The 17048-nt window shown below is 37.7% G+C and overlaps 2 protein-coding genes across 9 annotated transcripts; one reads left to right on the top strand and one right to left on the bottom strand.

The window, feature by feature from the left end:
- Positions 1-615: 615 nt before the first annotated feature.
- LOC113751197 lies at positions 616-7256 on the top strand. 8 transcript variants are annotated; one of them, XM_027295115.1, is made up of 11 exons: positions 616-716; positions 1731-1880; positions 2440-2849; positions 3369-3452; positions 3536-4003; positions 4515-4650; positions 4750-4912; positions 5249-5377; positions 6192-6386; positions 6790-6912; positions 6988-7256. In XM_027295115.1, the coding sequence occupies exons 3-11, from the start codon at positions 2570-2572 to the stop codon at positions 7099-7101; spliced, it is 1692 nt and encodes a 563-aa protein (XP_027150916.1). In that variant the 5' UTR covers positions 616-716; positions 1731-1880; positions 2440-2569; the 3' UTR covers positions 7102-7256. The 8 variants fall into 8 exon arrangements, with proteins under 8 accessions (XP_027150916.1, XP_027150920.1, XP_027150922.1 ...); XM_027295119.1 differs by having other exon boundaries at positions 624-716; positions 1742-1880; XM_027295121.1 differs by lacking the exon at positions 616-716 and adding an exon at positions 1285-1602 and having other exon boundaries at positions 1742-1793.
- A 331-nt stretch (positions 7257-7587) lies between these two features.
- Positions 7588-12263, bottom strand: LOC113754434 (probable WRKY transcription factor 4). Its single transcript, XM_027298841.1, has 5 exons — positions 11598-12263; positions 9051-9766; positions 8786-8944; positions 8003-8303; positions 7588-7964 (listed from the first exon to the last, which is right to left on the bottom strand). The coding sequence occupies exons 1-4, from the start codon at positions 12021-12023 to the stop codon at positions 8024-8026; spliced, it is 1581 nt and encodes a 526-aa protein (XP_027154642.1). The 5' UTR covers positions 12024-12263; the 3' UTR covers positions 7588-7964; positions 8003-8023.
- Between the last annotated feature and the right edge of the window lie 4785 nt (positions 12264-17048).

Here is a 17048-nt window from a genome sequence, read left to right as displayed (position 1 = left end):
TGTCATTCAAGACCAGAAGTGGCAACCCCTTTTTTTCTTTTTGTTAGCATTTCTAATTCAACACTAGTAAATAATATGCTAGTACCATCAAAATTGGCTATTAAAATAAAATATAGATCCATTCCACGGTTGTCTGTCAATAATGGATAAGTTGTAAGCTGGAAAATGGTGTGCGTTTCTCTGTTTGCCGTATTAAGTTTCTTGCCATGTCGTTGGGCAGGTCGCTGTCTATTTCCTTTCTTCTGCATTAAATACGCAACACGTGCAACGTAGACCAAGCCAGCAATCCCCTAAATGATGAGAAAAACACATTCATATAGTTCCTAACCAGCTGCTACTGTCACATTAATAATAACGGCAATGCTGCCAGCAAAATGCCCGGGCGTAAAGGACGCCACGAGGGTCTTTTGATTATTATTTTTTTCATATTGTTACCGATATATGCAGTGCAGCAGACAGCGTTAAAGGTTTCCTGACGTACTAGTAGTATAATAATTTAATTGAAAGTCATTTCCACTCGCTTTGATTGGAGTTTAGTTCCAATTCAACCAACGTGGGCCCTGATTGATAATAGTGTAGTGCTAGTGCTGCTGCTACTTCACCGGTGCACCAATTCATAAATTGCAGTTTTTGCAGATTGTAATCAAGAAACTGAGACTTGAGAGTTGGAAGTCATCCCTTCATTTCTCCCTCTCAGGCCCCTAATAAATTCACAGGTAACTAGTCCCTGAAGATTTCTTTTCGTTTTCACTTTCAGTATTTTTTTCTTTTTGGGTGCTTTCGGTGATAAATGTATGGTCTTCCATACATTTAATGCTGCAGAAGGCAAGTGCCATAATTGGATTCAATGTGCTTTTGGGGTTGGTCTCCTCTTGTGTTTGACAGAACTTTGCTAAAGAGTTTTAGTGCCTCTTATGTTGCACTTTATTGCTTTTGTTTTCTGTAGTATGAAGTAAAAAAGGGGACGGTGAGCTTATTAATCGAATCCTGACTCTCATTTTTATTATCTGAGCTTTTGAAGTGATTATAACAAATTTTAATTCCATATTGTTGAGTTCTGTTCTGCTTAGTTGCTGGGACTCTTTTCTCTCTGCTGTCCTTAAGAAATGGGGAAAGGAAAACTTTACTTGGGCTCAGTTTCTTGGCATTTCAGTAAGCTGTCACATGCATAAACTTATTTGTATCCTCAATTAAGAGGTGGAATCTTTCAAAGATTGACTCTTTATCATTTTTACACGCTGTCGTCTGGTGGTGAAGTATTTTTACCTCATTCTTTTGGCTTTGAGTCTTTGATTAGGACTCATCGCTGCTCATTTGTTTAATACTTAATAGCTAATCTTATCAGAATGACTTTCGACCAATTTCCGTTCGTCATCTTGGCTTCATCGTACTCTTCCTGGGAAGGCTCTCAACTCTTTTCTAAGAATTTTTTCATTCCAGATATTTCTTCCTTCAGTTTTTTGTGGAGTGGATCAAAGTTTGCATGTTGTCAGTTATATACAGGGTAATATTTTCTTGTGCAAATAATATTCTGCACTTTTTCACTTGTCTGGTCTCTGCCGAGTGGTAGTTTTGCGTCTTTGGTCAAAATGGGGTAGCAAGGTATGAAATAATCTGCAGGTTGCTCCTCCTGCAATTTGCTTTCGCACAAGTTCTTTGATTATAACCAAATTTTTATGCTGACTTTAGTGTAGCTTTTTTTCAGTTGCTGAGGTCTTGAGTCCTTTCAGATCATATGCAGGTTTCAAGAATTCTGTGCAGTTTCATCTAAGCCATCTTAAGAGGATTCGTTGGTACGTCTCTCTTCTGCATCTCTTCTTAATGTGGGCAGCCGGACAATACATATGATGGCAGCTTCTCTCTCTCTCTCTCTAATTAAGGTAATATCAATATTTATCCTGGAATTTATAGTTCCAGGTTTCAAGCATATGTAACCGAGAACTCAAATCCAAATTCATTGCCCCTCTCCCGGCTGGATGTGTTAATAGCTTATTGAGTGCAGAGCACTATTTACGATTAAGTCAGTGGATTATTTATTAAAAGCATTGTCATGGCTCATAGTTTTTGCTGTTGTGTTCACATCCCTGCCAATCGTACCACCCAAAAGTCTTACTGCAAAGAAGTTTGAAATCTCGTCCTTCATTGAGTAGTGAATGATAAGTAGCGCAGTTTACACCAATGGGAAACATAGATGTTCAATTTTGGAAATGTTGGTTCTGGGATAGGAAAGTTGATAATTAGTTGTGATTCGCAGAGACTGTAACCAAATTGAAGTATGTGTTAAACCACTTTAGCAGGAAGTAGAACCCACAGCTACTTTTATCAACCTAGGAACTCATTTTTACTGCTTTCTGTACCAATTCATGTTGAACTTAGTATTTGACTCAGAAAGATACACTCGGTAGTGCTTGAATTTACATCCCAACACTTCTCTTGTAGTTGCAGGAATTTGTGTCATTCTCCTTCCTCGGATTTTCTATGAGGCTCGTTGCAGAGATCATTTCGTCCAATTGGCGTATGCTATGAGAAAGCATTTTTTCTTACCATCTCTCTTGAATCAATTGGCACCATGGGAGGATGCATCTCAATGCCCAAAAAAAGATTTAAATCAAGTGCTAAGTACTTCCGCAAGCCTAGGAAATTCCGGAGAAAGATTGCCTCTTCTGTTTCTGTTGCTCCTATAGAACAGTTCACGGGTGCAGAATTTGGCAGAAATCCTTCTCTGCCAGGATCTGTTTCAGGGAACAATGAGACACATGCAAGCACCAGCTGCAGAAGGTCCGAGTTACCTAATCTGACACTACATAGCACCCAGCCACAATGGGACCACAATCAAGTAATTAAAAATGGTAAATTCTTCTCTCTTCAAGAATGAGAGTCGAAAGTGAACAAATCAGCTTGATGAATAGGACGTTCTCTCAGCTCACTGAAACAATTTTGGTCCTCAAATAGTACGTGAAAATGTTTCTCTCACTTGAGGTTTTGTGAAGCCACTAAATTCCCTGATGACTAGACACTCAAGTACTAGGCAATGTTGCATGACCCCTTGAGGCTGTATTTTATCACAGTAGACCCTCTAAACGCACAAAGAAGTTTTGATAGCACAAAAGTTCATGTACGTACTGACATGTGCATGATTTCCTCTGCTTACCTCTCATTTTCTAGTTTCTCTACCATCCTTTCCAACATATTAATTGTTAATAGTATTTCAACGTATGTCACGCAATCTCTTATAATTCACATCTCAACTTACTGCGATGCCTATTATTTGTCATTAGTTGTTATGAGCTATCATAATGCTACGACTCAGTAATCCAACGAGTCTATTTCAAGCTTCTGATAAAGGTGTTGCGGTCTTTAATTATCAGGAGTGTTCCAAGAGGAGGCTTGGTTCGACTCTGTTAGTGCCCTTGATTCGGATTCAGATGAAGACTTCAGTAGCGTTCATGGAGGTGATCAATTTTTTTCTGTTCATCTGCACCTTCACTAGTAGTGAACTCAAGTTGCTTATCCTGTCCAAATTTTTTTCTATCAGATTTTTTCCCTTCATTGAGCAATATGACTGAAGACGCACACATGAATCAAATGGCACAGCATGAAAACAATTCTTGGTTTGGCAGTGAGCACAGAAGTGACAAAAATTTCCAGACTATAGATTGTGGTAAAACTGAAAAGTTTTCTAGCAAGGTTGAAAATGAGGGCGAAAATGGAATCTCCCATTCAAAAGGATGCTATGACTTTCCAAGCTTGACCATTGCGGATGGAATATCTACTGAGAAGAAGAAAATCCCAAATGCTCCATCTTGGAGATTCAAGGGTGCCAAAGCAGATCCCCGGCAATACGAGGAGAAAAATGTGGAGAATCATCCAAAGTCCCATTTGCCTCAGTTGCTTGACCATTGTTCGTTAAATTCATTATCAATTTCAAAAAGAAGAAGGTCAACAGCCACAAAAGTCGCCATTAAAAGGACACAGCAGGATGAAGATGAGACGAATGAATATTGTAAGTGATGATTGTATTACTGTTATACAGAGATCACATATGGTTAGCTTTTTTAAACTGATGGCTGCACTTTTACTGCATATTTTGCAAAAAGTTTATGATGCATTTGCCTAAACTAATAGTCGAGTTATGAACAACTTTCCCACCTTTTGCTTAATGCACCCTATTACAATCTTGCCAGTTACTAATTGTCTGTTGAGATAAAAGAGTCACCCTCTGAGTATACTTCATGTGATCGTAGGCATATACAGACAAGAGTTTGTGCAGAATGCATACAGATATCCACAAAAACATAAATGTGTATATATTGATAGTAGCACAATATGTGAACTTGCTGGTAACTGATAGGTGGTAAATGTAACAATGTGCATTGCCATTACAGCTACATGGTTAGTATCAAGGATTAATATGTCCTCATCTTTAAGCACATTCTATTATACTGGTGGAAGAATATGATGTTGTAATTTTTATTTTATACCGTCTTCTTACTGAAATATCAGTACACCGACAGGTCCATCTAAGAGATATTTGTATCGTCGCAAAGCAGGACTTACCATTCCACGTTCAATGGGCGAGAATCTAGCTCATGGATGCTGGCATCCTCTTTCACCTTCAGTCTTTAAGCTTAGGGGAGAGAACTATTTCAGGCATGTTTTTGAGGTTTTGCTTCATTCTATAAACCATTTACATGAGCTAAGTCTGGTCTGTATTGATTGCTTACTAGAATTTCTGATCTTTCTCTGCAGAGATAAAAAGAAGCACCCTGCTCCTAATTACAGCCCTTATGTTCCTTTTGGTGTGGACTTATTTGCCTGCCCTCGGAAAGTACACCATATTGCTCAATACCTTGAACTTCCCCCCGTAAAAGCTCACCATGAAGTGCCATCATTGCTTATTGTAAATGTTCAGGTGTGTGCTTTTTCCTTTTATCCTCACTGTTTGTGGGATTTGCAGAAATTAGTTTATTCTTTTGCAGTTCAACGAGTACCTCCTATATATTGAAGTATCTATTACGTCAATGTAGATGTTGTTTGATTCCTCTGTTCACTCATAGGCAGTATATAATTTCAATTAGTCTTTTTGGTAACGGATTCCATACTGTAAATATATCAAAAACTTTGGAACCTTTTGGAGTACTGTGGTCAACTTTTAACTGTTTTTTCTGAAATTGTTACGTTTTCAGCGCTACAATTTCCTTAGAATTTGGCATGTCATTCAAGTTTTTTCTTTCTTGTGGTTTGCCAGCTGCCAGCATATCCTGCTTCCATATTCCTTGGTGAAAGTGATGGGGACGGACTGAGCCTTGTATTGTATTTCAGAATATCAGAAAATTTTGAAAAAGAGACTTCTGTGGAGTTCCGAGAATCGATTAAGGTATGCCTAGATCACTTCACCATATTTCTTTTTTGTTTATTGGGGGATGAGTATGTCAAAAATACTGCCTTCTTGAATTGGTAGAGAAACTCCAGTAAGCAAGCACAGGAAGTAGTAATTGCAGAATACAAGTTGATAACGATGCAACATAGCCAACTGCAGGAATGGGAATGATTCTCCTAGTTTAGCAAACATAGAAATGGGATGATTCTCCTAATTTAGTAAACATAGAAAACTAAAAGATTGTATAAAGTCTAACTTGATTCAGTGGAAACATAGAGTACCCAAAATTCATACCAGCATAAGAAAGTCTGTTTATCATCCCAGGCAAACATTGCATATAAGTAACAATTCAGGCAGACAAGTAGATATCTGTTTTTGGGCAATTCTTATCTCACAAGGCTATCTGTGTTTCTCAAGTATGTAAAGGCATAGGAAAAGCCAGGGTACTTCAAGTCCAGTAGTTTCACTTCCTCCACCTCTCCTACTTCTCTCTCTCTCTCCGTTAGCAGTTTCCCTCTGTTCAAGCACAGAAAGTTGCCAGCTTAGATGATGCACAGTAGTACATGAGGTTCATCTTACACCTCTGCATCAAATGTGCTAAAAAAGTTTTTAGAGACTTAATCTCAAACACATTCTAGTTTTAGCTACGCTTGTCACCTAGTTGTTTGGCTGCATTGAAGATCATGAATTTGCAAAGTCTTAACCTGAGGATAAAGTTCTTGAAATCCAATGACACAATAAAATTTTCATTACTCTCGTTTGTTGTTGTCTGATATTTTCTTGCTAAAGCTCAGCACTTTTTCTGATGCAGAGATTCGTGGCCGATGATATGGAAACTGTGAAAGGTTTTGGAAAAGAATCCATCATTCCTTTTAGAGAGAGACTAAAAATCTTGGTTGGTGTGGTTAATCCTGAAGATCTGAGGCTGAATCCTGCAGAAAAAAAGCTTTTACATGCTTATAACGAAAAGCCCGTGCTTTCACGTCCTCAACATGCTTTCTACAAGGTATTCATGCTCGTTACAGATTTTCTGTTCTGGTTGTAGGTGCTAATAACTTCTGTGTTCCTTCTGACATGCGACTTGAGAAACCAAAACCAAAAACAACGAGGTTATGGGTTTATGACAAAGCCTTATTATGTTTTCTGTCAACAAAAAGCTCCAATTATATGCAGTTCAATTCAATAGGAATGTGCTGGTCTGGTCGTCCACGAAAAAACTTCCCCAAATGACTTAAATCTTGAATAATATGAGGACAATGTGGATGTCTCCTTAGACCTCTTTCCCCTTTCTTCTTTTGTACTGGGAATTTTATCTCTCTCTCAACCTGTTCTGTTATTGGGCTAGAATCCGAGTAAGATATCTTGCTTTTACTTCTAGCCTGACACTGAGGCAAAATTCGCGCCTGCAGGGAGCCAACTATTTTGAGATTGACCTCGATGTACATAGATTCAGCTACATATCGAGGAAAGGACTTGATGCATTTCGTGAAAGGTTGAAATATGGGATTCTTGATCTGGGGTTAACCATCCAGGTATATTTGTTATCCTTACCTACATTTCTATGTGCTGCATTTCCTCCTTACCTACATTTCCATGCGCTGCTGCAGGCACAAAAACCTGAAGAGCTGCCGGAGAAAGTGCTGTGTGGCATTAGATTGAATAAAATTGATTTTGAAAATCACGGCCAATTACCTGAAATTGTAATTCATGGTAATGATTGAGTAGGAATAAAAGCCACGGGCTCATGCGGATTCAACATTTCCGCATGTAGCAAAATCTGTAATCATTTGTTTTAACATCTATGCCATGGATTGGAGACTACACATTTTTTGTACTAATATCTTTAATCTACGTCAAAAGATGGGATTGATTTCGATGTTGCGGCACACTAATTCAGCAATCTCTGTTGACAAGTATACTGTGGTGGTGGCTAACCAAATCATATTCGATTGAGAGAGTTCAACCTATGAAGCACAATAAAAGAAATACTGTCACATCTCTCGAGAAACTAGATGTTTTCTCATGATTGATCTGCAACAAACCAAAAGACTTCAATAAGCAAGTGATTGCCTGACCAATTAACATGATGCAGCTGTGACACGTTGCAAAGTTGATGAATTGAAAGCTTGTCAATTGAACCAGCACCAGAGGGAACAAGGATGTTTAGCGTTGTATTTCAGCCCCAACAGTGGAAATAGATCAAGAAGTAAGAAACAGACATGGATTTATATTTTGTCAATGAAAGCAAAAGCTGAAGTTCAGATCTGGACATCCATCCTCATTTTCCAAGTGCTACACCAACATCCACCCTTGCCACACAAGCATTTACAGAAAGAATGCACATAGATATAATAACCTTACAATGACTACATATAAAAGGAATTTCCAACAAAATCTATGATTTCTCTACTTTCTTATGTTACTAACTCCTGTGTCGTTCTGTATTTTGGACTTAAAAAGTATGCGATCTTGGATGAAGTTAATGCCTCAAGCATAAGGAACAAACATGAATAGCATTAACTTTCGCCTTCCTCTGACTTGTGTATCATATTCATATCAACCAGCTTGCCCGTTGCTTTTCTGCCTGGTCTTCACTCATCAGCTTGCCCGTTGCTTTTCTGCCTGGTCTTCACTCATCAGAATCTATGTTATTTGTTCTTCCTTAAACCTTAAGCTAGCTATTGGCTGTGGCCCATTATTCTTGAATTCTGCCCTCCGAGTGAGAGACTGATTATTAACAAGAGTGGTAGGTGGCTTCAATTCTGAAGCCATACTGGCAGTGCTGTGGCTGCTGCTCTTGGTTGCAGGAACATCATGATTATGTTTACCCTCATAAGTTGTTATGACAGCTTTTGGATCACTAGCAGCTCGCTCAACATGCTTACGAACATTGCATCCTTGGCTGGTGCATTTGTAATAGCTTCTGCAAACAGCAATAGCATAGTTAGACCCAATAATCGATGGAATGTACACGATAAATGGTGCTTACTACTTAGTATAGCAAAATACTACAGACTCTGTTAAGGACAACAATGAAAATTTGTAGCCACAAGCCAATTAACATAATCAATTGATTCACGCCCAATATCCAAAATTAGCACGGACACTCACATACACTCCCATACAGAGACAGAGACAGAGAGAGAGAGGGAGAGGGAGAGAGATTTCTCAGACAAAATTATCCAAAGGCGGCTAGTTACATCTTAAGAGTTGATTACTCCGTTGCATCGCAAATATGAGCAAGTGGACTGGATTGCCCTATGAATGAATTATTCACCAAGGACTCCTTTTGCCATAGTAATAGATTAAACAATCAAAATTACGGAACCTCACTAAGAGATTCCTGTAATCAAGTCTCCCCAAATGTCAATTCAACTCAGAGATCATTCTAAAGAAAGAAATTACCTTGGGTAAGGGTTCCCTTTAACAACTTTCTGGCCATACTTCCGCCACCTATAGCCATCATCTAACAGATCAACTTCACTTGTTGTTTGAACAATGATCCTTGGTTCTGTAACTGTCCTGTGGGATGAGGCAGGCTCTGATGTCTGAACTTCAATATTCCTGCACAAAAAGTACAGAAATATTAATTAGCATACCTGGGAGCAAACAACTCGTGCACTGTTTAGAAAGTGATGGACATAAGGCATTGTAAGAAAATTAAGAATACCTTCGCTTTGATTCTGGTTCATCGTTATCTCTTGTCTCTACTCCATTTTCTGCATTGCCGACTTCCTCACTGTCACTAGATCCAGACACTTGTTCAGGCGTTGCTTGGCTTGATTCCTGGTCTTTCAGTGCTAATGAATGAGAAGGGAACCCCTCCCTATTCATATTCAAGTTTTCACTCCTACCCATGGATCCCAATTCAGAGTTCCCCTGAAGATTGAAGGTTCCATTGGGATTGCCAGAATCTTTTGCCCGCTTCATATGTTGAGGAGGCTGATGGTTGTGCTGACCTTTATATATAATCTCAGTAACTTGGCCATCATGAGACCTTTCAACCTTCTTCTTGACAGGACAACTTGGATGCGTGCATTTGTAATAACTTCGCGGATACTCACTGCCCTTCACCTGTTTTTGCCCATATTTTCGCCAGTTGTAACCATCATCGGCAGGTTTATCAACCGTTATGGAAGGCTGCAATCTTTCATCCAGTTGTGGAACATCAGATGACGCTTTAATGATGTTAGGATCGGGTACCGGAGGCGGCATCTGCTGGGGTGTGGTTGTACTCGACGTCAGCGATTGAAGCTGTGATGAGGGAGGAGCAGGTGCTGAAGACAAAGATGGATACTCTGCTGGCGTTTGCATGTGGGCCTGACCTTGTGCAGCTTGAGCTGTAACTTGAGCTAGGACTTGCTGGTGGGACAATCCAAAAGCTCCCTATTTTATCCAAAGACTAGACATTAATAGTTGAGACAGGTCAAATAAAACTAGTTGTGAACTCCAGACACTAACAGTTGAGGAATGTCAGCATTATCAGTGTGCAAGCCACATATACAGTTATACATCCGAGTGCGTTTCATCAATAGCATGAAATATCACAATATTTGGCTCCAATACACCTAAAAAGGTATATCACTACAATGAAGGATGCCATGTTCTATACACATATCATTTGTGTCTGCCTATCTTATAGAGACGACACCAACCCCCAAAAAAAAAAAAAACTTAACAGAAGACGCTGTAGGGAAAAATGAAATCAGAAAAGGGGATGGAATGCATATTCAGAAGGGAAAAAAAAAAATCCAAGAACCAAAGAAAGAATTTAGCCTTATGGTGTAAAAAGTGCTTCAATGAAAACCAAAGAGAAGATTAACAAACAATATTTTGACTCAACTTCACCATGGACGTCTGACCTTCAGATACCAAAATGGTATATGCATGTAAATACGTGGAAAAACCGCCTAGAAAGAAACACAAATGTACTTTTAAAAGAAACTATTGGCAGACAAATGAATAGCTTGTACTGCAATCATACGATGCCTGTGAGTATAACAATATGGAATGATTACAAAGAAATAGAATAGGAAAAAAAAAAAAACTGCAGCTTGTGCATTTACTGTAACTTGACTCATCCATGCAATTTAGTTTTCTTCCACAAAAAAATTGAACTTTTTCACATTTATAGAGTTGCCAATTTCAGCACCTTTGAAGGTCTACTAAGTGATGAACTATCATTGAATGTGTTTGCCTCTCCACTGGATTACATAAAAGTCCAAAACTTACTTTTTCACAGAATTCTTGAAAAATATGGTAAGGTCTAAGCCATCATTTGTACTGACCTTTTCTTTTTAGTCCATCTATAACAACTTTTGACTAAAATCACTACTCAATTTAGCTATTCAAGATGTTACCCATTTCGGCCACCCACTTATGAAGCATATGTTCTACCGAAACTCGTATGTGACACTCAACCAAAAGTCAAAAACAAATCTTTTTATTAAAAAGGAAAGATACGCTTCATTTTCTAAATTTGCGCGAGCTGTATGAATCAAATTGAAGGATTTCGTAATTGGCAACATATGCATCCAACAAAATACACGTAAAATGGTGGATTTTTAAACATGAGGCAGTATGAAAACACCCTCAATATAATTTTTAAGCAAATGAATATAATTTTTAAGCAAATGACACTATGCAAAAGAGAACATCCTCATTATCATATTTAAGCAAATGACACCATGCAAAACTAATTTGACACCCAAATCTCCAGCAAAGGGATGCTTCTATTATAAGTTCTCCGTTGATAATGTTTTATTTGAACAAAACAAACAAATTCCATAAGCCAGCAACATTTGATGCTGCATTTGGTACAATCATCCAACTGCAATTGGACTTGGTATCCTATTAACTTCAGTTGACATCTCTAGGATAGAATTCTAATCCCTACTTGCTTACAAACAAGCATACCCTGAATGACTCCAAATTTGACTCAGTTCCACAGCTATGTTACAATGAAATCCAACATGCAAGAATACGTCAGAAACTGAACTAAGGAGTTCATTAATTGCGTTAATTAAAGCCCAAAAGTTGCATATTCCCACATGAAAAATGATGTGCTCTTCAATCTCCAACTCGGTATGTCTAGTATCAATTATCATGATCGAACCTTCTCTTCTTAAAAACAATAATAATCAGGAAAATAAGAAGGCAATTAACGGAATAATTTTTTTTTAAAAAAAAAAGTCAAAAGCTTGATCGCTTCAAGTACCTGACCAGATGAAAAGAACCCTGGCGAGTCGAGCAAGCTAGCCGGACTCAATCCCGGCGGAACAGTAAACATCGCCGGCTGCGTCACCACCAAACCAGTAGGCCGGCTCTGCTTAAACCTAAAGTCCGCATCACCTGCACCGCTGCTGCTCACTTTCTCTCTAGAGCTAGAATTTCCCGGCTGCTGGAAGTTCTGCCTTAAAGCCGGTACAGCCACCGGCGACCCCATGGCACCGGCGAGAAGCTGCGAGAAGGAGCGGCACTCGGAGTCCGGATCGTTGTCGGAGAAAAAACTCGAAACTAAAGTCATCGGGCCAGGGCTGGCACCCGGCCCGCCCGTAAAAAGACTCTCCATTGCCGTCCTCGGCGGTAAACTTATGGTAGGCCGCGTCGGAGCTCGCGATGATGATCCATCGTTCTCCGCCATTAGTTTCGATGACTTTGGCTTTTTTGACCCAAAAAAACAAAAAAAGAAAGTTTTCTGAAGTTTAAATTTTTATGGTAGTAGCGGCAGCAGGCTTTAGCAGCAGTAGCAGAAAACGAAATCTTTGTTTCATTTTTTATTATTCCATCGCTTTTTCTTCCTTTCTTTCCCTCTACTGAAAGTCGCCGCCAGTCGCCCGGCTTTATTTTTTGTCTCTCTCTCTAAAAAGGCAAGACGTCGTCGTCTTTTCCACTCTTTCTCTACTTTCTGGTTTCAGCTATATTTAGAGGATCGCAAATTTTAGTACTCGTACTAAGTAGTAAAAGCTAGAAGTCCACGCCACCGCACCCGACAAAAAATTAGCAGCTAGCCAACTAGTGCTCATCATTTTCTTTTTCCCAAGAAAAAAAAGTACTCGATTTTTTTAATTTCTTTAATTATTCTCCAATATTGTATTTTTTAGGTTTTTTTCCCAAAATCCCACCGAGTTTTGAGTAGATTGAGAAATAAGAATATAGCCTTGCTCTTGGTTGATTATTTTCTGATTAATTTTTGTGATACTTTCGATTGCTTTCGTATCATGATTATAGATTTTTTAAATGATTAAAAAATATATAATCATCAAAAGATTAGTTTTACTGATTCTGACTATTCTCTATAATAAGTCTCTATAATCAAATTTTATAAAATCTAAAACAATCGGAATAAGGCCTATATCCAAATAAAATCTTAGGATTTTTTCCTATGGTAGATTATTTATATCTATATATTTAATCCAATAATTTGAAAATTTTTTTCTTTCTTGTTATTTTCTTCCAATCTCTTAAAGAGTTTTTTTTAAAAAAAAATGGGGATGAGATGGGGATGATGTGGGTTGTATCTCTCATGGGTGTCATCAATTTACAATAATTAATTGTGTTTGTTTGCGTTTGGGGTGGTTATGTCGCGGAAGACTTTTGAAGGGATGAGGCATTGACATTTGGAGGCTGGAAGGGAATCTAGAAACCCCAGGCTGTATGTGGCAACACAAGTGGGCACGACTGATTGAGGGAGATGACCTGTGCTTGGTTTAAGTAGGATTAATTTCATCTTACGCCCCTCAACTATTCTCACATCCCACTTGCATTCGAAACTTTTATAATTTTTGCAATTTACTATCTTCAACAACATGTAGTTTGTTGTAATCCACTACAATCAACTAGAGTCCGGCATGGTGAAGTTGATTTCGCCCAAGCTAGTGGTTGGTAAAGTGGTTCTTTCAACTCCTATTCTTATTTTGTCACGATAAAACTTTATTTTTTTTTTATCAAAAAAAGTGTCGTGTTGCACAATTTTTTCTTCCCACTTAAAACTAATAAAAGCCATGTTTATACCGTATTATCAGAAATTTAACGCAAATCTCTATATATTTGTTTCTTTCGTTTAAAGAATAGGGTTATTCGCTTGGATAGGAGGTGAAAATGTATAATCTAGCGTCACTTCAAATTCAAAAATTAAAAGGCTTTTTGAGGATAAAATATGAGTAAAGGTTAAAATAGTCATTTAGCAATCATCCACGTAGGGAAATGTATTTTATTGTTTAGGTAATAAGTAATTGTATTGGATTTTGAACATTTTTTTAGTTGAAAGTAGTAAATTGTAGAAATTAAATGTTTAGGGATGCAAAATTGGTAACAAATTCGGAGTGCAAAATGGACCTTCTAAATATGAGGAAACTAAAAACTTATCAATATGTTGAAATATTAGTACTTTTTGCCTCTTAAACACTTAAAAGGAAAATTAAGGAACCAAATTCGTCCATCCTCAATGATATGACAGAAAGAAGTGACAAAAACCGTCCAAAATTCCATAACATTGACATTTGTCAAGTTGTTTGGGAGCTGGTCCCTTAGTTTTCCTTATATCTCCAATTCTAAAAGGAAAGAAAATCTATTACTTTCTGGTGTAATAATATGTTAGACATGAATGTTCTATGAGTGTTGACTTGTCCACACTCAAGTAGAGTAATAGGAAATTATTTGAAATATTATTTAAAATATTTTTATAGCATTTTTTATAAAAATAAATTTTTTTATATATTATCAATGTATATTTTTTTTACATTAGTAAGTTTAGATTATATTATATAATATGAATTTAAATTTAAAATTCAAATCATGCACATGTGGCATGCATATAAAGTTGCTAGTGAACAAAAAATAACTACACTATTAATGTATAAAAAATTAATATTTTTAGCAAAAAAATCATTACACTGTTAGTGTATACAAATTTAATACTTTTTATAACATGATGCATGTGAGATAAAACAGTTAATTGAAAAATATATTTGCAATGCAAGTTAATAATTTTTTGCCTCTGTTAATCAATCGTCTGCGTTGCATCAATGGCAGTTTTGATATTTTAAAGTTTTGTAATCGCAGTATCACGGAAAATGCGATAAACGCAATAATCATGCATGTGCGTGTATAAAGTGCTGATGTCTCATGAATTGACCCTCGAGGTCAATACTCAATTACCTCTTTGCTAGAAAAATAATGAAAAGACAGTAAATGTCTTTCAAAAACCAGAAGTCGTTAGATTTGCCACGGAAAAGAATAAAAGTCACATGGGCTAGAAAGTAGGGTGAAGCAAAGGCATTTACAATCGTTTTTTTATATTACATGCATTACATTTTATTTCGAAAGCGCTACATTGTTATTTGAGAAAACGTTTCTGATAGCTTTTAAATTATTGTCTTTGCACAATTTTGACTTCTCAATTATATAAATTATTATAAATAAGCCCTCGAATAAAAAATATTTAGTTTAAAGACTTCCGTCAATTTTGGCCGTAAGAGATGGCGAATTTAGAAGCAAACTAAAAAAAAAAAACATGAAAACAGCTTAAAAGTCCTTGTCGTCTGATTATTTCATCAAATTAGAGTCAGAAAAGGTGAAAAATGAAAGAAGATGGAAAGACATTAAAGTTCATGTTATTAGTTGACTTAAGATATTTGGTTTTTAATCAAATTATGGGTTGATTTTTATATTTAGTTAGTTTTGCCCCCAATTCAGTTTCATTTAATGTCCAAAATTGATGAAAGTCCTTAAGCTAAACTTTTTTTTTTTTTTTGATCAAAGACTTATTTGTAACAATTTATAGTTGAGAGGTTAAAACCATGTAAAGCTAATAGTTTAGGGGCCTGCCGTAAAGTTTCCTCTTGTTGTTTCATGATTTGGATGTTTTTATCATAAGTGAAACCCAAGATGGTTTTACGAAGTGGTCGTATTATTCGATGCCAAATAACATCTCAATTATCTCAAGAAATGACCTGCAAAAATAGGTGGAGTTATATCTAGGGAAAGTTTCCACCCCTGAGTAAGTAATTTGTAGACATCAAATTCTAGAGAGAGAATGTAACTCCATCTTGTAGAGATTCCTGATGGACTTAACTATGTCAGCAGTGCCTCTATTGTTTGGGCTATAGCCTTATTACTTTCCTCTGGACCTATTTGGGCTGGAGCCTGGCAATTGGACCTGATCCAAAAAAGAACAAAGTTTTGGGCAACAAAATGTATAAAAATAGTTTGCTGAGGTAAAAGTGGAGAAATTCACGATTTGAAAGTGTTTGACTTGTTCATTGTTGAATCGAATTTGAATAAGTTCTTTTATCGAGGTTTAATGTTATTGAATATAAAATGTTATTTATGTTTGACTTGATTTGTTGGCCAATCAAATTCGAATAAATTCTTATTAAATCGAGATCGATTCGAATAGTTTGGTTAATCTTTCAACTATATTCATATTAGATTTTGCACATACGAATACTTTATCTTTAATCTCCCAATTATGACGCTATTTTTATTTTTATTTTTCGGACGGAGGAGGTATCCAGTAGGGATGTAATCGAACCCATGCGAGTCGAACTCGAGTATTGCGAGCAAGCATCGAGCTCGAGCTCGAGCTCCAGCAATAGTACTCGCTCGAGCTCGAGTATGGCGATACTCGGGTTTGACTCGACTCGATTACAACTTTAGTATCCAGGTTGCTGCCCGACTATTCCCCTGGCCCGAAAGGAGAGGCCCCTTTCCCTCGGGCACGTTAACCCTGGGATTCGATCCCTGGTGGGAGAGATGGACAACGGACGCTGAGGAGATGCCGTGACCAAACGAGCTGGCAGGTGAGGCTAATTCTGACGCTACTTGAGTTGCAGTGAAACTACTTTGGTTCAAGCGATCATGTGGTAAGTCAACTCGTATCAATTTTTAGAATAAATAATGTTCGTTACTACAGAAACGGCTCCTTACCGAAACTTAACTGAGATGGATTACATTTTGTATTGCATTACCTCCTAAGTTACAAAATTGTTACAAAATATTTGCAATTCTTTATTTCAAAGTTGCAAAGTGAGATTATTATTACTTCTTGAACATATATACTTGTAAGTTTAGAAGAAAAGTTCAACTTCAAAGATGGGGCCTATTTGGAAGTCAGGTTTTTAAGCAAGTTTTTTACCTACTAATTTTTTAACAACTTTTGCTACAGGAACCCCAAAAAACTTCTCTAAGTTTTTTACCTACCCACTTCAAAATATACAAAACACACAAAAAAAAAAAAAAATTTCCTTCCCTTTTTTTTCTTCTTCCTCTCCCATCCCAACCCACCACCACCTCTCCGGGCTAGACTCCAGTTCAATTACCGCTTCCAATTCAATCTATCCATCTATCATGCTTCAGAGTTTGCTCCACTCCAATTCTATTGCTACTTCTGCTTCCAACCCCATTAATTCCGTTCCCATTCCCATTCTCCTTCCCCCCAGTAGAAACGCTCGTCCCTCCTCCAACTCCTCCTCCTCTATGCTGTCCAAGCGCTCCTCCTCTGCCCACCACGAAGACCTCTCCTCCTCAAACGCCGCCACTCCTCCCTTGGCCCCGACAACACTTCCACCTTCGCTGACAGAACCATCGACTTAGACAACGAGGACGACGACGTTGCTGAGCTGAAGCCGCCGCCGCAACCGCCTCCTTGGGTGGAGCAGCAGCTGGC

The sequence above is a fragment of the Coffea eugenioides genome, chromosome 11 (assembly GCF_003713205.1).
Source record: "Coffea eugenioides isolate CCC68of chromosome 11, Ceug_1.0, whole genome shotgun sequence".
NCBI lineage: Eukaryota > Viridiplantae > Streptophyta > Magnoliopsida > Gentianales > Rubiaceae > Coffea > Coffea eugenioides.
The sequence above is the reverse complement of the archived record's forward strand: the minus strand, read 5'-3'. Positions and strand labels throughout refer to the sequence as shown.